General features: G+C 41.6%; 2 protein-coding genes across 10 annotated transcripts in view; one reads left to right on the top strand and one right to left on the bottom strand.

The window, feature by feature from the left end:
- NBR1 (NBR1 autophagy cargo receptor) overlaps positions 1-24209 on the top strand; it is a 129864-nt gene that overhangs the window by 38749 nt on the left and 66906 nt on the right. For 4 of the 6 annotated variants that reach the window (XR_015050710.1, XR_015050708.1, XR_015050709.1 and 1 more), the window contains exons 14-17: positions 480-972; positions 2915-3028; positions 3118-3199; positions 3317-3479. Coding sequence is in view for 3 of the 6 variants with exons in the window: in XM_085852194.1 (XP_085708320.1) it covers positions 480-972; positions 2915-3028; positions 3118-3199; positions 3317-3472 (845 nt within the window). In the remaining 3 variants the exon portion in view is untranslated. Of the gene's footprint in view, positions 1-479; positions 973-2914; positions 3029-3117; positions 3200-3316; positions 4324-24209 lie in introns of those variants that run through there. The other 2 variants (XM_085852193.1, XM_085852196.1) reach the window with 1 other exon arrangement.
- MARS1 (methionyl-tRNA synthetase 1) overlaps positions 3639-24209 on the bottom strand; it is a 74517-nt gene continuing 53946 nt past the window's right edge. For all 4 annotated transcript variants that reach the window (XM_085852190.1, XM_085852189.1, XM_085852192.1 and 1 more), the window contains exons 12-21: positions 21831-21905; positions 19450-19620; positions 17468-17563; positions 16155-16272; positions 15704-15917; positions 15162-15293; positions 14912-15016; positions 13767-13950; positions 13538-13639; positions 3639-4566 (exon numbers count right to left, since the gene is read on the bottom strand). In XM_085852190.1, the coding sequence (XP_085708316.1) occupies positions 4558-4566; positions 13538-13639; positions 13767-13950; positions 14912-15016; positions 15162-15293; positions 15704-15917; positions 16155-16272; positions 17468-17563; positions 19450-19620; positions 21831-21905 (1206 nt within the window). In that variant the 3' untranslated portion in view covers positions 3639-4557. The remainder of the gene's footprint in view (positions 4567-13537; positions 13640-13766; positions 13951-14911; positions 15017-15161; positions 15294-15703; positions 15918-16154; positions 16273-17467; positions 17564-19449; positions 19621-21830; positions 21906-24209) is intronic.

The raw sequence follows: 24209 nt of genomic DNA, 5'->3' as shown, positions 1-24209 counted from the left end.
AGCCTCGACAAGGTGTACAAAAAAAAAGTCAAATACACCGAATTTTATACAGTATACTATGATTGCCGGTGAGGTGCGGTCAAAGCTGCTTCGGTGCCCCCTCTGATGCAGGAATGTTTAGGTGTCTGGCTTTTTGTGTGGGACTCTTTTTCACTGGTGTGCATTTGGACACATAATGACCATTGCAAATGAATCCATGCGGGCTTTGACGTGCACAAGTGATTGTCCAGGCTTGATTTTTTTTGCCTGCAAAGCAAAACAATTGGCAGACGGCTCAAAGGTGGAACATTTTAGTTGTCTTCTCCAGTGAAAAGCAATTAATGAGAAGGGTAAAGATTGCCATGACCAGATAATATTAATTTCATCATACACACAATACTTGGTGTGCAAAGGGTGTGCAGATTTATTCTGGAAAAGCTTTGTGTGGTGTACCTTTTTTGATGACTGTACTTATCTTCATATCCTTCCCTCACCTCTAGTGTCTGGATTTACCACCTTGCACGATCAAGCTGAAGATTTGAGCCTGATTTCCATGGAGACCACAGACAGTAGCACGCAGCCTTCAGACACTGAAGACATTCTCATTACTCTGCCAGTGTGTTTTGACACTTCGCAACCTTTCATGAGAGCTGAAACGGCAAGTAATTCTTCAAAACCAGGAGCAAATTTGTGGTTGGAGGAGATGGTCAGTGACAAGGCTGCGATCCTCAGCCCGGCTGCAGCAGGAATTGATTTATTTAACCAGAAGGAAATGCAGGACAGCATGTGCTTACCACATTTGGGAATGAAACGCAATGAAGGTGCAATGGTGGAGATAGATACCGCCAATCAAGTGGAAAGTGATGCACAGGCATTGGAGAGAACGGTGAATGAGGAGGAATCGAGTGGACTCCTTGAAGATTGTGAATTACGTGGTCAGGAACATCGGGGACTTGAACTTATCGATGATGTTTTAGATGAGACAACACACAGGTGAGTTTAAGTACCTTGTTCCATCCCATCCCCTCCTAACTTCAGTTGAAAATTCAATCCATTGAAAATGACAAGATACCTTTTTATGCCTCCGCTGCCGAAGGCGTTATGTTTTCGGGTTGTCTGTCCATGTGTAATGATTTTATGATTGCGATAACTTGTGAACCACTTGAGAGATTTCAACCATACTTGACATGCATATGGACTGCAATACAAAGATGAATTGATTTAATTTTAGATTGAGCAGGTCAAAGGTCATTTTTCAGACTAACTCGCGTTAGAAGCAGCTGATAGACAAAAGACACAAGTAGAAAGAACAGACTAATTTTTCATGTGGCCTTCAATTGAGATCAAACGTACCAGTGGGTTGACATCTAATGTGGGTGTATGCGTTCATATCAAATTGTACTTTCATTAAAGTAAAAATAAAAATCTGGTAGATATCAGTTTAAGATTTTTCTGTACTTATTCCATAAATTATTTTGGAGAAAGTACTGACATGATTAAGTTTTGCAATTAAAACCAGTTTTTAGATGGCCGATATATATATATATATATATATATATATATATATATATATATATATATATATATATATATATATATATATATATATATATATATATATATATATATATATATATATATATATATATATATATATATATATATATATATATATATATATATATATATATATATATATATATATATATATATATATATATATATATATATATAATCAGGGCATATTATGTGATACCGTCCGTTCCTGTCTGCACTCTAACTCCCAAAGTTTTCAACTTTCACGCTTCATATTTGGTACATAGGTACAGACTGTAGAGACGATGTGTCGTGACATACGTTCGTCATCTAAAGTGGTTGCCATGGCAACCAGGATGCTGTTTTCCATGTAGTAGCACAATTCTGTATATACCTTCTTGTTAAATATTAGTTTACAACCTCAGAGCAGATCCAGAACAAGAAGGGCACTCGGAAGAGCGCATACCTCCACCATGTAATGGCTAATCCATGAGAAATCGGGGCCCAATACATTTTTTAAATATCATGTTATACAGTACTACAGTATATCGTTTTTGAGCCCCATCTCTCAATGGTGGTGGTGGTCGTATGGCAGCTTAGCTGCCAGGGTAGCTATCATTTCTTGAAGCATGACTGTGTCACTGATGCAGTGCCCCTCTACCAGTATACACACTGGAACTGGTACTCATTTTGCCCACCTCAGAAGGTTGATAGGCTGAGTCTACCCCCTGGTGTATTAATTCAGCGGCTGACGGGGCTTGAACTCAGGACCCTAGAATCCCAAAGCCACCACCCTAACCACTGAGCCTCTCAATGGTGAAGAATCACTTTTAAAAAATTTTAATGATTCTCGTATCCAGATCTGGATTTTCACCAAAATCGAATCAATTCGTCGTCACACACCCAACCTGTCCATCAAGTTTCGTCCAAATCCGTGCACAACTTGATGTAGTGCTATCTATTAGTTTAGCCCAATCTCTCAATGGTGAAGAATCACTGAAAAAAAAATCTGATCCGGATACGGATCTTCACCAAAATCTAAGTTTGTCCTTGTCACACACCCAACGTGCCCACCAAATTGCATCCAGATCCGTCCACAACTTTGAGATATCCTGCACACAGATAGACAAACAGACAGAGAGAGGGGTGAAAACAACCTCCTTCACCTTCGTTGCCGGAGGTAAAAACTGAGTTGTGGATTCTTAACCAAAGCACCTTATGATTGCAAACTTAGCTGTCAGTACAATTACCGACACGTTGCATTTTGTGTGCTCTTCACTCCATCAGTGGTGGAGACCAAGGCGTTAAATGATAATTGTGATCTGTGTCCATGCTCTCACCTTCCTGGTTACCAGATCGGTTCCTCAGCACAGCCATTCTCTTTTGAATCCACCCTTAGAAAGCCTTTTAATTTGAAGGATGCTGCAAGCTGGGATGTGAAGACAACCGTATCAAACACCAATTACACAAATACAGTCAACAACCAACCTTCTCCACTTCAACTTAAAACGAGGTATGCTGGAACCTTGCTTGCCGTGGGAATATGCTTTTGGTTCCTGTAATGTTTCTTGACGTCACCGTATTTTGTTTTGTTTTTCTCAGCTTCAATTCACGGCACTTGGTAAACGATGCTTTGACCTGTGCCTCTGCTGCACTTCGCTCCATCTTCAAACCTCAGGTTCAGGTGGGTAAACCATCGGCTGTTCACCCGACCCCCTTCCATACGGTGTGACTGTGGATGATGGATTGGCCTTGCGGATATTAAAATTGATAAATAAATGCCCTTGCACTCCCGTTCCAGCCACAAATTGAAACTGGTCAGGCTTTGCTGCTCGAAATGGGCTTCGGTGACCGTGCTCTCAATTCCCAGCTGCTACGTCGCCACGGTGGTGACATCCATGCTACAGTCGCTGACCTTTTGCACCTGACCGATGCCCACTGGTACCAACGGCGATAAGTGCTCTGTACGTTGAAGAATGGATAATGAAGGAATGATAATGAACCTTAAAATTAGTTTCAGCAAATCTTGAAAAGGGAAACTTGGTTGTGTAATTTTCATTAAAATAACTCTTCTCAATTCAACGTAATTAAACTACAATTTAAACATATGCCAATCTATTGCATAAAGATAAGCTGGTTTTTATTTAATGTTATTAAAGCATGTCATGAAGCTTGCACATGGAGGAGGGGGGATAGAGTCCCTGTGTTGAGGCCAGAGTTTAAAAAAAAAAAAAAATTTAAACTAGAGGGAGGAGGGGGACAGCATTTAAGATAAGGAAACAAGGTACATCATCTCATGTATTTGTCATATGGACAAAGGCTCTGGTTTGGACCACAGAGTTGTCTTCAAATGGGAATATTAATAGCGGTTTGTAAATCTCAATGTAATCCATTCTATCCTGGACTACACGACCTGTAGGTTTGACATCAGGCATTGAAGACCAGTCTGGTCCAAACCATGACTTTTGTCCACTTGACGCGTTTAGTAGCTTGACTCCATGAAAAAGCAGATGGCAAGTATGTTGAAGACATGCCAAGCCTACGTGACCATAATTGGCACATCTTCCTGAACAGATTATGCGGCGAGCGAGAATAACCCCAACCACCATTCGGTTAAAGCATTCTTCATTTAAACTACCCCTGCGAGCTTGGTATCAACTGCAACAGAAGATGGGACAAATTAGTTAAGGTCTAGCATGTCAATGTGCAGATTTCAACCAGGAAATATGAATGCTGAAATTCCAGGTGGCAATCGTTTGTAAAGTATACTAGCTATGTGAAAGGCACAATAAATAATTCTTAGAAATCGATTGGCTTCACATGTACTTCTTTTTTCTCCTTCCATCTTTCTCATCTTTCTGTACAATGATGTGCACAAGCATGCAGAGGGAATAAGATTTATTTATACTACAGGAAGTGTAATCTTGACCTCTTTATTTGATTTTTGACCATGGAAGTGATGCAGCTGCACCTGTAGCTCAAATTTTGTCAACGGAATGGATCGCATGTGGGTCTGTACGTTCAATCTTCAGCTTGCACACTTTACCCTGCCTGGGGGTGGGGAAGAGGGAGAAGAAGAAGAGCATGATGATGTAGTAAATACAGGAGAGCCAACATCACTTTCAAAACCAAATCGGAGGACAAATGGATAGATTGTACTGGCATGGTACAGGGAGTGTCGAACACGTTGTTGCTATTTCGAAACCAACTGTTCTGCCATTTCTACAATGAGCTGCTGCACATGCATTGGATTGTACACTGGTACACCAGTGACCATGTTAGCCTGCAGGCTCATGATTGACAGTGTGAAGGCAACGAAGCAGACACAAAATTTGCTCAAAAAATGACAAACTGAAGGTCTGGTACATGCCTCGTTTCATATACACATCAACCAACTCAGTGACCAAGAATCAAAGTTCTGGTTATACAAACTTGGCTGCGAAACAATTGTGTACCATCTGGAATCGTGCAACGCAGACAAGTAAAGGCACTTTTGTGTCGCATGTCCTTTCCAAAAGCACGGGTATTTAATTCCCAGAAGGTTGGGTAAGTGGAGCAGGAGCTAGGTGACTTTTATTCAACATTGAAGGAGCAGATATTTAAGGGTGCCAGTGGTGTAGAGTAGGGTTGGCAGATCCCAGAAACCCAATTCTTAAGTTGTGCCAGTGGTGGGTGTGGTAGGTGGTGCCACCCAAATCCAAGATGGCTGTTTCGATATAAGCTAAAACCAATATTGTCATACATCAAGTAATACGAGGCCGATTCCAATGATCTTGGTATGCATTCTGGTAGTTTTGGGTATGCCCAATCTAATGGAGAGGGTGTCATCATCCAAGGTCAATGTCATGGTGGTGCTGCCCTTCATGCTTGTGCTGCACCAACCCCAGTATCCATCACCCATCCACACACAAGCTACCTAAAAGTCCTGCTAATATCCCCATACCCCTCGACCTCCAATGTATCCATGTACCTATCATTCCAATTTAAACCAAGCTAAGGTTTAGTTCAAACCAACATCAGGTTGGTTTTTATTAGGTCATCTCTACCGAGATGACCTAATAAAGCCGGACCAAATGTCCGTCCGTATGTTCGTCAACAATTTTTCTTTCCAATCTTGATGAAACTTAGTATGTGGGTAGAGGTCGATGAGTGTTGCACAACGATATAACTATTGTCCGGGTTCAAGGTCAGGGACGAGGTCACGTAAGTGATAATCGCCATTTTCAAAACCTATCTCGTCTGCCATTCTACAAGATATTCGGCAACTGTTTATTGATTACGATAGTAAAAAACATTATCTTGTATCGAACCGGACAGATTTTTGAATTTCCTTCCCGCTTGATCGTCACGTGATCTGGAAGATGGCCAAAAACGCCGATGCGATTCGCAAGGAAGGAGAAATGAAATATAAATATAAAACATTTTTATAGCCTTTTATATTTATACATTTTCCGCCGAAGGTGCAAAAGTTTCAAAACCCGAAATGTAAACGTCGGCATTTATTTTCAAAATATAATTTCGTGTGCGCGTGCCAAAATGCCGAGTCATCTTAAACCAAATTGCGCAGTAGTCCGGTCATGGCGTCTGAGCAGTGGCCAGCGTGGTTCAGATTGACTGTGGTTTCTGGGGCGAAGGTGATTGTGAAGAAGTATGTCGGCGGTATAAATTTGAGTGACTATTGGTGATTTAATCACGCAACATCTTGACAACGAATATTCTGGCCGAACGATTGCATCAATTCAGTGCATCAGCAGGGATAATATGCAGGCTCCTCTCGATCGTGCCGATATCTAACATAATCACTGGCGGACATAGGGCTGCAGGCTGTGGGGCGAGGCCACGGATCCCGGATGAGGGGATAAGTGATAAATTATGCTACATGCTTCGGGCTTTCTGATTAATATATCAATGAGTACATTCCATAATTAATGAATTAATAATTAATGAATCTGGCATACAAAATGTTTTTTCAAACTTGACATGTTACTTTGTGCAGTGTCACGAAACTTCTGTGGAATTAATAATTAATGAATTTGCTCGCTCTAACGATTTTTCAAACCTCAATATCTCTATAAATACTTGACCAATTTTCATTCTGAAAGTTGCATTATAATCAGTGAGGAATAATCCACAGGATTATCATAATCTCCGAGAGCTAAGCCTATTTTTTTCGGTTTTTTTCTACAACCGGAAGTGAAATGTCCCCAGAGTGGACGGACCGGAAAACCATGTATTGCACTTACTGGTGACTGATGTCTTAATCCGGTTACGAAATGAACAATATATATTTATTACGTCATCAGTAGTATTATCCTAGTGTATCTCTGTGAACTATTTCAATCTAAACGGTTAGTTTGGACTGTTTCGCGGTTACCTGAACTGAACATTGAGAGCTTGTAGTATTATAAAGATGACCGTCACCCCCACGAGGGGGTAATTAACCTCCACCATCGAAGATCGGAGGTTAGTTTTCACCCCTTTCTGTTTGTTTGTTTGTTTGTTTGTGAACAGTATTACGGAAAAACTCCTCGACGGATTTCGACGAAACTTGGTGGGGTGATTAGGTTTGGTCCAAGGATCATGCCATTAGATTTTGGACTTGGTCCAAAATCCAATATGGCCGCTATGGCGGCCATTTTGAAAAAATATTTGAATTTTTTTTTTGCATTTCTACATGTTTTAAGTGATTTCCAACCCCCCCACCCCCCAAAAATTGTTAGAGAAAAAACAAAATTTGCAACTTTTTTTTCAACAAAATTTTGATTTCTTTTTGTTGCATTTCTACATGTTTTAAGTGATTTCCAACCCCCCCTACCCCCCCAAAAAATGGAGAAAAGAACTATAACTGTCAGCACTGTTGACATATTTAATGAATAACATATAAGGTTCACTTGAGTGACCGAGCAGTATTGGCGGCGGAGGTTTTGCACTCTCGCGAGTGCTCCCCGTCTAGTTTTGGCATGTTATGTCTTTATGAGCTCGCCTGTTCGAAGAACAGAGCTATACCGATACCCCCAGCGTGAGTGTCAGCGTGAAAATGTTAATTTTTTGTATTACGGAAAAACTCCGACGGATTTCGACGAAACTTGGTGGGGGGGGTTAGGATTGGTCCAAGGATCATGCCATTAGATTTTGGACTTGGTCCCCCCCCAAAAAAATTTGTTTGAGGAAAAAAAATTTTTTTTTTTGCATTTCTTCATGTTTTTTTAGCGATTTCCACTCCCCCCCCAAAAAAAATTTTTTAAAGAAAAAATTTTTTTTTTTGCATTTCTACATGTTTTAAGTGATTTCCAACCCCCCCTAAAAAATTGTCAGAGAAAAAAATATTTTTTTGCAACTTTTTTTTCAACAATTTTGATTTCTTTTTTTTCTGATTTAGCATTTTTATTTCTTTTCTGATTTTTTTTTGATATTTTTTTCTGATATTTTCTGATATATATTTTTTTTTATTCTGATAGATTTTTTCTGATATTTTCTGATTTAGCATTTAAATGTTTTAAGTGATTTCCAACCCACCCCCCCAAAAAAAATTTTTAGAGAAAAATTTTTTTTTTGCATTTCTACATGTTTTAAGTGATTTCCAACCCCCCCCCCCCCAAAAAAAAAATTGTCAGAGAAAAAATATTTTTTTGCAACTTTTTTTTTCAACAATTTTGATTTCTTTTTTTGCATCTAAATGTTTTAAGTGATTTCCAACCAAGCTGTTAGAACCCCCCCCCCCCAAAAAAAAATGTTGGAGAAAAGAACTATAACTGTCAGCACTGTTGACATATTTAATGAATAAGATATAAGGTTCACTTGAGTGACCCAGCAGTAATGGCGGCGGAGGTTTTGCACTATCCCCAGTGCTCCCCCTCGAGTTTCCTTTCTAATGTTTTTATCTACCACACTTTTTTATACGCCATATATGTGTATATGTATATATATATATATATGTGTGTATGTATGTATATGTATATGTATATGTATATGTATATGTATATGTATATGTATATATATACATATATATATATATATATATATATATATATATATATATATATATATATATATACATATACATATACATAGACACACACACACACACACACACACACACACACACACACACACACACACACACACACACACACACACACACACACACACACACACACACACACACACACACACACACACCGGGGCGTATTATGTGATACCAGTCGTCCGTCCGTCTGTGTCTGTCCGTCCGTTCCTGTCCGCACTCTAACTCCCAAAGTTTTCAACTTTCACGTTTCATATTTGGTACATAGGTACAGACTGTGGAGCCTTTGTGTCACGACATACCTTCGTCATCTAAAGTGGTTGCCATGGCAACCGGGATGCTGTTTTCCATCTGTTCCTGTCCGCACTCAAACTCCCAAAGTTTTCAACTTTCACGTTTCATATTTGGTACATTGGTACAGACTGTGGAGATGGTGTGTCGCGACATAAGTTCGTCATCTAAAGTGGTTGTCATGGCAACCAGGATGCTGTTTTCCATCCGTTCCTGTCCGCACTCGAACTCCCAAAGTTTTCAACTTTCACGATTCATATTTGGTACATAGGTACAGATTGTGGAGACAGTGTGGTGTGTGTGTGTGTGTGTGTGTGTGTGTGTGTGTGTGTGTGTGTGTGTGTGTGTGTGTGTGTGTGTGTGTGTGTGTGTGTGTGTGTGTGTGTGTGTGTGTGTGTGTCTGTCTATGTCGGTCTGTATATCTGTGTATGTGTGTTTCGGTGTCTGTGTGTCTGTCTGTGTCTGTATGTATGTGTGTGTGTCTGAAAATGTGTATGTCTGTCTGTGTGTCTATTTCTGTATGTGTGTATGTGTGTATGTATGTATGTATGTATGTCTGTTTGTGTGTGTGTATGTCGGTCTGTATGTATGTGTATGTCGGTCTGTATGTGTGGATGTCTATGTATGTGTGTATGTGTGTTTCTGTGTATGTTTGTATGTCTGTCCATGTATGTGTATGTATGGGTGTATGTGTATGTGTGTATGTCTGTGTGTGTCTGTCTGTCTGTGGGTCTGTATGTGTATGTATGTCTATGTCAGTATGTGTGTATGTCTATGTCTGTATGTATGTCTGTGTGAATGTCTATATGTGTCTGTATGTATGTCTGCGTCTGTATGTCGATCTGGATGTCTGTCTGTCCATGTATGTCTGTATGTTGGTATGTGTGTCTGTGTGTCTGTATGTGTGTGTCTGTATGTGTGTGTGTTTGTGTGTGTGTGTGTGTGTGTGTCTGTGTATAGGTATGTCTGTCTGTCCATGTATGTTTGTGTGTATGTCTGTATATATATGTTTGTGTGTGTGTCTGTCTGTATGTGTGTATAGATATGTGTGGATGTCTGCATGTATGTGTCTGTATAGATATGTGTGTATGTCTGTATGTGTGTGTCTGCATGTATGTGTCTGTATGTATGGGTGTATGTCTGTGTGTGTGTTTATGTCTGTATGTCTGTGTCTGTGTCTGTGTCTGTGTCTGTGTGTGTGTGTGTGTGTATATGTATGTTGGTCTGTCTGTAGAGGTATGTCTGTCTGTCCATGTATGTATGTTTGTGTGTGTGTGTCTATGTCGGTATGTCTGTCTGTCTGTCTTGTCCATGTATGTGTGCATATATGTCGGTCTGAATGTGTGTATGTCTATGTGTGTGTGTCTATGTCTGTTTGTGGGTGTGTGTGTGTGTGTCTGTCTGTATGTGGGTCTGTATGTGTATGTTTGTGTGTGTCTGTATGTCAGTATGTATGTCTGTATGTGTGTATATGTGAATGTCTATGTGTGTCTGTATGTGTGTCTGCATGTATGTCTGTGTCTGAATGTCTGGATGTCTGTATGTATGTATGTTGGTCTGTGTGTATGTATGTCGGTCTGTATGTATGTGTGTTTCTGTGTGTCTGTGTGTGTCTATGTCTGTGTGTCTATGTCTGTATGTGTCTGTATGTCGGTCTGTGTGTCTGTCTGTATGTATGTATGTATGTGTGTCTGTGTATAGGTATGTCTGTGTCCATGTATGTTTGTATGTCGGTATGTATGTCTGTGTGTGTGTCTATGTCTATGTGTGTGTGTGTCTGTATGTCTGTGTGTATGTGTGTATGTCTGTGTGTCTGTATAGGTATGTCTGTCTGTCCATGTGTGTGTGTGTGTGTCTGTATGTGTGTATAAATGTGTGTTTGTCTGTGTGTGTATGGGTGTATGTCTGTATATATGTGTATGTCTGTCTGTGTGTATGTATGTCGGTCTGTCTTGTCCATGTATGTCTGTCTGTCCATGTATGTGTGTGTATGTCTGTGTCTGTGTGTCTGTATGTGTGTCTGTCTGTCTGTGTGTTTGTCTGTGTGTATGGGTGTATGTCTGTATATATGTGTATGTCTGTCTGTGTGTATGTCTACGTCTGTGTGTCTGTGTATGTATGTCGGTCTGTCTTGTCCATGTATGTGTGTGTGTCTGTGTCTATGTGTGTGTCTGTATGTATATGTATGTCAGTCTGTATGTCTGTGTCATATTATTTATATATATATATATATATATATATATATATATATATATATATATATATATATATATATATATATCAGTCTGTATATCTGTGTCTATGTGTGTAAGTCTATGTCTGTGTCTATATGTGTGTCTGTATGTATGTCTGTCCATGTGTGTGTGTATGTCTGTGTGTGTGTGCGTCTGTATGTATGTTGGTCTCTCCATGTTTGTGTATGTCTGTCTATGTATGTATGTTTATGTCTGTGTGTGTGTGTGTGTGTGTGTGTGTGTGTGTGTGTGTGTGTGTGTGTGTGTGTGTGTGTGTGTGTGTGTGTGTGTGTGTGTGTCTGTGTGTAATACTCCTCCATTCCCTCCTGATCAAAAAAGATGTCACACCTGTCGCCTCTGAGGGTTACTTCATTTGTACATGTACAAAGCAAATGCTGCTAAACACAGACTTCTGTATGTCTGTGTGTCTGTGTGTGTGTCTGTCTGTCCATGTATGTATGTCTGTCAATGTATGTGTGCATGTCTGTGTCTGTCTGTCCATGTATGTGTGTGTATGTGTGTATGTCTGTGTCTATATGTGTGTCTGTATGTATATGTATGGCTGTATGTGTGTATATTTATGTCTGTGTGTGTCTGTATATGTCTGTATGTGTGTACGTTTATGTCTGTGTGTCTGTATGTATGTAGGTGTGTATGTGTGTTGGTCTGTCCATGTATGTGTGTGTGTGTCTGTATGTATGTATGTGTATGTCTGTGTCTGTGTCTGTGTCTGTGTCTGTCTGTATGTATGTTGGTCTGTCCATGTATGTCTGCATGTGTGTGTCTATGTCTGTCTGTCCATGTAGGTGTGTCTTAGTGTATGTTTATGTCTATGTATGTATGTGTGTCTGAGTATGTGTGTAATACTCCTCCATTCCCTCCTGATCAAAAAAGATGTTGTCACACCTGTCGCCTCTGAGGGTTACTTCATTTGTACATGTACAAAGCAAATGCTGCTAAACACAGACTTCTGTATGTCTGTGTGTGTGTCTGTCTGTCCATGTATGTATGTCTGTCAATGTATGTGTGCATGTCTGTGTGTCTGTGTGTGCATGTCTGTGTCTGTCTGTCCATGTATGTGTGTGTATGTGTGTATGTCTGTCTATATGTGTGTCTGTATGTCTGTATGTATATGTATGGCTGTATGTGTGTATATTTATGTCTGTGTGTGTCTGTATATGTCTGTATGTGTGTACGTTTATGTCTGTGTGTGTCTGTATGTATGTAGGTGTGTATGTGTGTTGGTCTGTCCATGTATGTGTGTGTGTGTCTGTATGTATGTATGTGTATGTCTGTGTCTGTGTCTGTGTCTGTCTGTATGTATGTATGTTGGTCTGTCCATGTATGTCTGCATGTGTGTGTCTGTATGTCTGTCTGTCCATGTAGGTGTGTCTTAGTGTATGTTTATGTCTATGTATGTATGTGTGTCTGAGTATGTGTGTAATACTCCTCCATTCCCTCCTGATCAAAAAAGATGTTGTCACACCTGTCGCCTCTGAGGGTTACTTCATTTGTACATGTACAAAGCAAATGCTGCTAAACACAGACTTCTGTATGTCTGTGTGTATGTATGTATGTTGGTCTGTCTGTTTGTATGTCTGCATGTCTGTGTCTGTCTGTATGTGTGTATGTCTATGTCAGACAATGGATAATCCGAGGAGTGCGAAATGCCATATAGCCTGTATGACGTTATATTGTTCCTGGAATGTTCCAGAGGAAGTTTTGCACCAAAGGTCATAATCCTTGACCTTTAAAGTTCACAAAGGTAAGATTTTCAAAGTTGTGGGAATCGAACCGGGTTTTCGACCTTCTTCGACGAACTAACTCCATTAAGCTATAGCACGTATCCCGTTTCCTTATTTTAATGTCCACAACATTGCTTTGTGACCTTTAAAGGTTATGCAAAGGTCAAATTTTGAAAGTTGTTGAACGAAACCGGGTTTGACATTTTGCAGCAAATAACCTGTCACTCGTACCATATCATGTTGATCATTTTTATAACTTGGTCAAACATTGTCACATTGTCTCATCCTTGACTTCTGAAACAATCTACATCGTCAAATACTGCTCGTGAACCATCGTCATCTTCAGACTTGTCTTCAACTATTATTAAAAACCATGCGGTGACCCGCTATGTAATGTTCATGTCAGAGAGGACAATAGTGCACACGTGCACTGATATTGAAATCTGAGTGCCCTGACAAAGGTCTACATTAGGAGAGCGAAGAACACTCTCCATTTTGCAAATGTGATGATTTTATGTCATTGTGCTTGGACGATTTCTGTTCAATCCAAAAAGTGTCAGCATACCCGTAAAATGAAAAATAAAATCGGTGTGGCCTTCTTACATACGTAATGTCTGGAATGTTTCCAGCGCATTCAAGGCAAACTTTTGGGGGGGTGGGGGGGGGATTCACTCTTTCCTTGCCCAGTTTTGAAGTTCAGTGACTTGTACACAGATGCCAAAGCTTACCGTCTCAGTTGATTTGACGGCCTCCCCATCACCTTTCCCTCGAAATCTTTCCTTCCACTCTTCAATCTGCCAACTCTCAATTTTATGGAACAATGGCACCACCTGGGAGCAAAATTCATTTGTACATCATTGCCGGAGGCATCACTTGGTAAGTGGTTTACTTCATTCTCGCTTACCAATGAAAAATGCAGATAAATCCCACCCAAATGTGCCCTGGAGACAGACCCACCTGGCCGACTGCATGCCCTGGAGGCAGCCAACAAACAAACTCGTCAGTGAGGACATTGCAGGCAGATGGCACCTGTAGTTGCTTTTGTATTGTGCCACTTGTCTCTGGCATGAAAGGGGCAAGAAGCACTGACAGGAGGCAAGCTACATTCACTGCCACCGCCGTAACAGTCTCTGCACGCATCCTGAGTGCACAGTGTCAAGTCGTGGATCAACACAAGTGCACGTTTTCTCATTCACTCTTGCTTTTTAAAATTCAGACCAAGTTGTAAGATGGGCCTCAATAAAGAGGAACCACCACTACCCATAGGTCACTTGTTAAAGGTGATATGCAACTCAAGCTGCTCTCAATAGAAAATATACACCAATATGTGATTATTAGCAACAAGTTGGGTCACCTGATCAAGATCATCTTATTTAAACTTAAGTAAAGCATCAAGAAGACTGTTGTTAGCCAAGAAAAGTCATAAATGCATGATCACAGTGAAAAGGAGAACGAGAAGTATGACTGAGGTACATACACTTGCCTCTAAGCTGTCTTGCCTGGGTTCGAATCCCAATCCAGCTATAAACTATCATCCCCGTGTTGCACAGGCTGCGATTCATCAATGTGTGTGCCGCCCCCCAGATTGATGTGACAATGGACATCCCATCTGCTGGCATTAGTTGGTGGACGTTAAAGATCTTCACAAAGAGTAGGCGAGCTATCACTGGCACCCTGATCAAATTATAAATTCCTGCCCAGAGGGCATCGCCGCACCCTCAGCCAATGGTGCCACCCCACAGCCTAGTGCGGCATACAAACGAAGAAGGGGAAAGGAGGGAAATAAACCATCAGCAGGATATAGGCACACTGAGAAGAATAATTGGCTCGTGGAAGAAACACCAGAGGGGGGGAAAAAAAAAGTCGGGAACGCGCAAGCGCAATCCAGGCTCAGCCGAGGGTGTCATCACCTGTGACGATCAGCCGATCGCCGATGGTGTCGTCATTTCATGTTTTTTACTTCAATTTGATGAAGAAGTGAAAGTTTTTATTGTGACATTGACCTTCACATGTGAAAAGGCAGTACGGTAAACTTCGGGGAAATTGGCCCACGGGTTTGGAAACTTATTAGGAACAGACTAGCTCTTGTGTACGTAGATTACCGATCTGAAGGGCTGCCTTTGATGCGCTTCCATGGCTCGTGTTGCTGTAGGTACTGGTTTCCAGCACGAGACAAAAGTAGAACGCAACGCAGGCCTTCACGCAGCCTACGCCCACACGCATGTACACACAACTGATGCACAGTGCAGATTCAAACAAATTTATCCTCAAGACTATTACACAACAAGTCGAACAGACTTGGTCATGATGCCATCCTCATTGGCCTGCTGTGTTGGTCTGCACATAGCATACCTCGCCTTGTCCATATGCTGCAAGTACTGGTGCAGGAGGCGCGTAGCTTGCACAAGGAATGTCACATCTTCTGTCATGAGTTCAAGGCTCGGTACATGTCCTCCAAAGAAACGAATCACAAACATACCTGCCCTGTGTTGTACAAAGCAAAACGCCAAATGTTTGCGAGACATGAATGACAAGTCTGGAATCATTTTTGAAGAATGGGGTTCCAGACTAAAAACGGTGATCACAAAACACCAAATCCCATAATAAGTGTGAAACCAAATCCAACCAAAAGGCTGATAATAATTACAGCATTTCATCACAACCTTACATCCAAAACGGTCAAAATGTCTTGAAACCGCTTCAGCAGAACATTATGTCCGGTACATAAAAGGTTCAAACAGTTCTGCACAAGGCTGGAGGTGGGGCAACAAACCAGTTTACCATTAATATCTCCAACTCTGAGATGGTACTGGCAGAGTGGGAACAAACTGTAATGTGCCAATTGTGAAAACGTATAACTATGCTGATAACCTCGAGAGAGAAGAAAAGACCACCTGTTGATGAAATTTCCGAGATTATTAAGGAGCTCAGAGTTGTTTCGAAGCATAAGATCATCCCAATAAAAGGTTGAATCTTGTCCTTCAGGCCGTACAGCTACAAGGTAGAACCGCCAGATGTCTGCTGCTATGCCGGTGGCTTGCACGTGGTCACCAAAGATCCCAACACCACGGCTCTTGGAAAACTTCCCCTCCTCGTAGTTCAGGTACTCTAGAAGGAATGAAGACTCATCAACCATGAAACATCCTTCAGCAACTAAAACCTTCAACATCTGCCACCCCCATGACCACAAACACAACAATGCAATGAAATCGGACCCGTTTTCCCAACTCATAAATGGCAAAATCCTCTCCCCAACCACAGAAAACTCAAGCCACACACCAACAGTACCAACCTCTTCATTGGGACAAAAATCCTCCCAACACCAACAATGTAATGTGTGATTACCAGTTGCAATGAGGTGGTTGACGCAGGTGTAATCATCTCCAGTACCAAGCAGAGAGCAGGGAAAAACCACACTGTGAAACGGCACATTGTCTTTTGCCATGAAGTTATACAGCTGGACCTAGCCACAATGGAGAAAAATAGTTACAAAACTTTTAAATTATAATCCTTCGTTTTTATTTTGAGGTTCTCACAAAAGCTGTGCCGAGAACTGTTAATCACAACTCATTCCTTTGCTTCATACATTGCTTACACCTGTAAAGGTGAATGACTGCAAGCATCGTGGAGGGTTTCAGTAACATCTCTGATACTGTAGTTGTGACTTTGCTTTTATTTTACCATCTGATTACCATCTCTGATTCTGAAGTACCACACACCGTTACAGAGCAATGGTGCTACCGAAGCAGCTTCCTGAGAAAGGGTTACACTTGGTGATATGCCATCCCTCTCAGCAGTATTTGGGGCAAGAATTTGCAATTTGTTCATGGTGCCAGCAATAGCTCACCGACTTTTCGCGAAGGACTCCGTGGGACCTTTAACGTCCACCAACTAATCGAGGCAGACGGGACACCAAATTTAACACACTTTGATGAATCACTGCCTGTGAAACACTGGGACGACAGTTTATAGCTGGGTCGGGATTCAAACCCAGGCTGGACAGCTTACAGGCGAGTTTGCGGCCCGCTCGGCCATCCTCTGACTGGCATACCAGGTCGCTAATGTAGGGCTGGGGTCGCGGCTATTTCTGCATCATTTATTTTTGATCATCACCTTCGTGGGTCTCCATCAAGACTATCATGACTTCACCTCCCCCTCCAAAAGAAATATCTCGAGCAGAGATCAGGAGCGGCCATTGTAATGCGATTTCACCATCTTTCAACACGAGCCAATGCCATAAGATTCCCTCAACACTGTTTTGCATGTCATTCATTCCACAGCCTATTGCTCTTTATAAACCAATTCTTTCCTCGTGGTTTTATTTTAAATTATTCTCTCTAATTTCGTTTATATTTTGCAGCAGGAGAGGTAGTTTCACAAGCCATTAATGAATAATGCCATTTGCTGTTGAAATAGGTTCCCATCACCCCAACCTATCATGATAATTTGTCTTCCGTGAGATATTCTTCCTCATCTACTGTATGGTCTACCGTGAGTAATGTCTTCTGTCGATGAAGAAATTAGAAAAAAATAATCCTGCGAAACCATCACATCTCGACATCCATCGAGCATTTCCACAAACAAGCTTCAAAAAGGGCCTTATCTTTCATGTGTCCAACCAGCCCGACTCCACTCGCAATGCCGGTCGGAGGACACACCTGCTGAGGATTTTTCCACCATTCTTCCCAATGCTCAGTGTAATTGGCTGTGATGGACAGGTAACCAATGGGAGCGTCAAACCACACGTAAAACACCTGAGAAAGAGAGGCTTTTATCAGTAGTGCATAGAAAATGTTGAATGTCGTTTTCTTTTTTAAGACTACTCCACAATAAATAAAAACCATTCTGGTGGTGTAATGGTAAGAACGTCCGTTCTGAGTCTTGGGGGAGGGGGGGTGGGGGGGGCAGGGAAGGGTCGGTGTTTCAAATCCCAGCCAAATCATACCAAACACTTGAAAATGGGACGTGCTGCTTCCTTGCTTGATGCTCAGTATTTAAAAATATAGAGTATGGACAAAGCGTAGGCTGGCAGCCATTGTACAGGCTTTGATGGGTCGAATGGTATCCATCTGTGTTCCTTGTAAATAAATAATTTAATATACAAGTGAAACACTGGAAAAACAATTATCAGGGAGAAGGTCGATTTCAATAAATTTTCAATTTTGAATCGATATAATCAATCACAAATGCAATCTGGGGTTCTCCACACTTTGAAAACCAAGGCTCTGAAAAAAAAAAAAATTCTGCAATGAAGCTGAATCTCTGGGCCTGTTACTCCTTGTTGCAGACATGTTTGTGACCTCTGTCTTCTACTCTGGACTTGCACAATCTGCCCCTTCCTTTTTCAATCCAGTCTCTACCCCCCCCCCTGCTCTAGGTTTCTGCAGGGCGCACGTGTTCCACCAGTAACCTACTTCTGGTGGAACCCCCAACATCCACGCTTACTGCTCACCTCCACTCATTTGTTCCTTTTGTCACACCTGTCAAACCAACTTCCTCAGTCTGTTCAATCTCATTCTTCCCTCCAGGGTTTCAAGATGGCTGTTCACCTCATCCTCAGCTCCACTCCTCTCCTCCCCCCAATTCATATTCATTAAATTTTCTACTCTAATTAACCCCTTCTCCCACAAGCTTATCCCCTCCTTTCCAGGTTTTCCTTCACCCTCGTCATCTTTTTTTTTTGTTCCATTTCTGTATCATCCCTGGTTTTCCCTTTCTCTTCTTGCTGTGTTTGAGCTTGTTCACCCCCGTGTCCTCCACCCCCTCACCTTGCTCTCATTCTTCCAAGTGGCCATCTTCCCTCTCGTTGGTGCGTCTCCCTGCTTTCCATGGTGTTCTCGCTGTTCTGTTCTGTGTTACAGCTCTTTCATGAGCCTCGACTTTGTATATACAAAAAAATGGAACCAACTCTGGTCCAGACAAAATAATGAAATGACTGAACGAAGGAGCAAAACATGTTTTTGAGGAGGAGAGCATCATTTTACTGTGAAAGCATCGGCAACTACACCACTGTGACCACTCCTCATTTCCATAAATGCCAAGGTGAGCCAATGAAAAAAGCCAAGAATTCACAAGATTTCGGAAAAGCGATGATAATAGAAAACCTATACGCCAAGAAAACCTATAGAAAACCAAGACGCCAAGGTGAACAACGAATAGCCAAGATCTTATGAAAAAAGCCAAGGAGTGGTCACACTGCTACACCGGCAACCAGCCCGACTTGTTACGGACGATGACCATAGAACCAGGCTGTGCTGTGTGCTCCGGTTTGGTACATGCATCAAATCAGCAGTCATGTGACAGCATGTATGCAAAAAGTGATCAAAATGAAAAGAAAGAAATATAATTATAAAGTGACATGATTCAAACAATCGGTTAGGGCGGATAAATGCTTTCGCAAGATTGATAGATACACGAACGACAGTCCGTCAATTTATTTTTCAAGACAAACGTCCCTTATTTCCTTATCCGTTTGGTGCTCTCCCTCCTCCACGAGCCTCCACACTAAATTTTAAAAGGTTAAAAAGTTCTTCCCCCCCCCCTGCGAACTCAGCAGGAATAGCTGTTAGTGTACTGCGCATTAGGAGTTCATAAATCATAGATCCTTGGCTTAACGATCCAGGCTGGACCTATTCCTCACCTTGTCCTCGTAGCCGGGCAGAGGGACAGGCGTACCCCACGAAAGGTCCCGTGTCACACACCTTGGACGAAGCCCACATTTCAGCCAGGAACGTGTTATTTGTATCGCATTGAAAGTCCAATCCCCACTTCTCTGAGACTCCAACAGCCAACTCTCAAGATTTTCTTCCAGCTGCAGATGTGAGGTAAGATGAGAAACGAGAATGATGCTGAAATCCAATTAGTTTATCTTTGCAACATTACACATACTTCAACCAAGTTTGACTTCGATCCTTTCAGCCGTTCTTAAGTTATCGCGGTAACAAAAACCTATCACGCATAGACAGATGGACGAACAACCCGAAAACACAATGCCCTGGCATCTTCGTCAGCAGAGGTATAAAAAGTTTTCCCTTCTTCACTTGCCATGAGGAAAGTCAAAGTTCTTCAACAATATCTCCTCCACACCCACCACCACCACATTAAACTACCTTTGCCCAAACATTCAAAATTCTAAAATCCTAAACACTTTGTATGTTTATATACAGCACAACGTTGCAGAGTGACATCATTGGCTGCAGGCGATAGCTCGCATACTCTTCGCGAAGGACATGGTGGGATATTTAACATCCGCCGATAAATGCTCGCAGATGGGACACCCACCTCAACATCCATCCTAGGAACGGCATACACATTGATGAATCACCCTCGCTGCTAAACACAGGTATGACGGTTTGTAGCTGGGTTGGGATTCAAACCCAGGCTGGACAGCTTAGAGGTGAGTGCACGTACCTCTAAGTCATCCTGTCAGCCCCTCCTAAACCCTAGATGTACATTATAAAGTCATATATATATATATATATATATATATATATATATATATATATATATATATATATATATATACATACACATACACACATACATACATACAGTAGACGAGACGCAAGTCGTCACCATCGGGACCGAGAAAAAAGTGACGACTTACGCGTATGCGAACATTCATGATGACTGTGGGGTGAAGGATGAAGTCGCGTGTAGCCTGGACACATATGTGTGAGAGCCAGCTATTGTACCAAAAGGAAAACACAATCCTCGGGGCATAGGTGGGGGTGAGTTGGTGAGTTGGAAAGTGATCAAGCAAAGATGGAATTCATGAATCAGTTTATCAAAAGTAAACATAATGAACAACTCTGTAAGACAACTCGTATACCATCGGTGATGGTATGGTGACAAATTACATGACACACAGTCATCGTGGTGATGATTACCACTCAATGCCGATGTGTAAGTGAGTGCGGTAATGTACAAAACAAGCCAATATAAAACCATGATCGGACTTCAACACTAAGCTCGATCGATCCTTTACTTCTTCGCGAAGTAATCCGTTATGTTTGACTGCCTCAAACTCTTGGGCATCTGGTGCATGAGAAAGGATTCAAACCGGTCATTGTATTCCATGATGTTGGCTGGGCAATCCTCCACCGAAAGACAGTATCGGCCGAATATTTGGCCGAATCGGCCGAAACCGAATATTTGGCCGAATCGGCCGAATCGGCCGAAACCGAATATTTGGCTGAGCCGACATTTGCCGAAACCAGATGATGAGCGCGTCATTGACATCTTCAAAGGACACACATTTCACGCATTTCACACTTCCCACCGGCCTCACGATCTTCTCCACTTGTCCAAATATCTTGCCCTTATTCTTCAAGATATCGTTCAATGTCTGCCGTTTGATGTCCAACTTCTCAGCTATGTCTGTTTTCTTCATCAGTGGATTGGCCTCGCAAAACTGGATAATGTCGTATTTTTCTTGGTAGGTTTTAGTTGTAAGCTTACGCTTAGTCGCCATTGTCCTGCCTGCAGTGCGATCAACGTGTGTACACAGTTATAAATAGCCTATCACTGGCGGTGTAAACCAATGAGCGAGCATCACGATTCCATGAAATCGGGCTTCTCATGAGGCAGCAGTTCCGTGTGACGAGTTAGGAGTGGTAATTTACTTGAGTTTCCATTACGTGGGAATGGACAACATCTGACGACTTAGAGATGACGACTTACAGAGGGATGACCCTTTATTCAAAGGGATTTAACATGAGATAAATTCGGGACTTTTTGACGCTGCCGACTGAGGTGAAGTGACGAGTTACACGCTGCCGACTTACACCTAGTCTACTGTATGTATTTATGTATTTTTATATATATCTATATATCTATATATATATATATATATCTATATATCTATATATCTATATATCTATATATCTATATATCTATATATCTATATATATATATATATATATATATATATATATATATATATATATATATATATATATATATATATATATATATATATATATATATATATATATATATATATATATATGGCATGGTTACCTTGGGAAGATCCAGGAACAGATGAGGAGAAGACAGAATCACTGGTGTTCTTCGGCATATACTGCACTGAGGATTCTGGGGGCAATTTTGAAAAATATACAAACATTAAACATCAACACTGAAGCAAGTACGATTTCAAAGCAATCATGTATTTGGTAAAGCAACAGGTCAATGGTAAAAAAAACATCATAAAACTCATGTGTATAATATATATGCCTGGTGTTGGCTTAATGGTTAAGGTAGTGGGCTTGGGATCCTAGGGTCCTGAGTTCAAATCCCGCTCAGCTGTTGAATTAACACCAGGTGGGGTTGACTCTGCCTGTCATCCTTCCGAGGTCGGCAAAATGAGTGCCAGCATGCTGGTATACTGTGTCGGAGTGGCGACCCGTCCAGGATTGTTCCCAATAGCCAAGGAGACTGCTTCGGCGGCACCAACGCTCTGCACAGAGTATGGTCCTAATGGATGGATGGATGTATAATATATGATATATATATATATATATATATATATATATATATATATATATATATATATATATATATATACATATAAACATATATATATATATACATATAAACACACACACTTCCCATTGTGGTCGTCTCCCGCAAACTTGAAACTCTGGCAAGAACAATGTAATGAAGAAAGCTGTTCCCAAAATCGGAGAAAATAATAAAAGAGTCGACAGTAAACCTGCATTTTGGGAGTTTAATAAGGACAGGGTTAATGGAAGGACATGTGTGTCTTGGAGGAGCTGTGTTGGGCTGAGAAAGCAGTAAAAAATGGAGAGGCATTCAATCTGTCTCTTATGAGAGCATCAGGCCTTGTGCTTCTGGCACAATGTGGGGGATGCCAATGGTGAGAGCTTGAGATGCCAAAGAATCCAGGAGAGAAAGCGGTCAAGCAGAGGAACCAGCTCATATGGGAGAATACTCCTCCATTTATATACCAATCAAAGCCTTATAGATTGTAAGTAGTCCTGCTTTTTCAGGACTTGTAACGAGTACTGCTCTCATTGATTCATCCTCCTGCCCCATCTGACCTCTGCCATTTGCAAACTTAGAGGATGATGAGTCTGCAGCTGGCTTTTGAGGCAAAGTTTGATATGTGGTCAACACAGGGGAGGTTACAGATGATGGTGAGGCTGAGAAGTTCAAACAGGTGCTCCAGAGAGGTCATTCATGGATATGATGAACAAGCATATGATTCTGTCTTGAGGCACACCAGCCACCAATGGGAGAGAAGAGGAAAGAATTCCACTGATAACTTGTTGACCCAGTGATAAAGGTCAAAGACACGTATGGAGGTAGCCTTGTATACTCCAAATAGCGAACTTGGCAAGCAGAGCAGGATGAGGGTTCTTTGCTGTGTCCAATACCCGATATGTGTCTATGGAGATGGTCCTCACAAATTTGAGATTTAGGACCTCCGACCATTGTTGGGAGAGGAGCAGCACATCCTAGTCACATATTTGTAGGTCCTGCTTGCAGAATACCCTTACGCACATTGTTCCAACACACCAGAGTGACATTAATAATTCAATATAAATAAAGTCTCACCAGCAGCAAGGTCATTAAATGGTGAGATTCACTCTTCCACTGGCAACAAGTTGATGGACACTGTTATACAAGTTTACATCGAGCCTTCATCCTCCTGCCCTCTCTGCCCTCCGCAAACAACTCCATGTCGCACACGTTCCTTGAGAAACCTTCGTCAACTCACGCTCCCCAAGTCGGGGCTCGTTGCCCACCTGCATTCATTCGCCCGTCCTTTTATTCTCTGCATTGTGGAATCCTCTCCATGTGCCCATTATCTCATCCTCTTCACTTGGTAATTCCAACACGCTGCCCATCACTACCTCATGCGCTCACCCATGATCTCTTCGACACATGCTGATTCTTTCCTATCCTGTTAATCTCTTGACCAGTTTCTCGTTTTTGTTTTATTCCTCCGTTCCTCCCGTTTTATGTCCATCACCCACATGCCCTTTTGTAGACTTGCTGACCCCTTGACGTTTAGCTCACCCATGAGCCAAAACCCTTTTATAGAAGAAATATATAAAAATAACAAAAGTGCTATTGTACTTTTTTTTTTCCTATCCTGGCATAGAATTGTCCAACCACCAGGGGGGGGAGAAGACCCTTTCTGCCCCTATGGTTGGCAGTGAGTGCACCGGACGCAGCGTCGGAAAGAGAGTGGCATCTGTCCGTGGGAGAATTGATTGTGAAGCCCATGGGTTGCCCAGGTAGCTCAGATGTCAGAGCACTGGTATGGCTCATCAGAGGACCTAGGTTCGATTCTAGGTCTGGGAATGTAATTTTCCCACATATACATATAATCTTTGTTTGCTTCTTCATTTATAATTACATTACTACGCC

Source organism: Eptatretus burgeri, chromosome 13, assembly GCF_056783735.1.
Source record: "Eptatretus burgeri isolate ZD-2024b chromosome 13, Ebu_testis_v1, whole genome shotgun sequence".
Classification (NCBI taxonomy): Eukaryota; Metazoa; Chordata; class Myxini; order Myxiniformes; family Myxinidae; genus Eptatretus; species Eptatretus burgeri.
The sequence above is the reverse complement of the archived record's forward strand: the minus strand, read 5'-3'. Positions and strand labels throughout refer to the sequence as shown.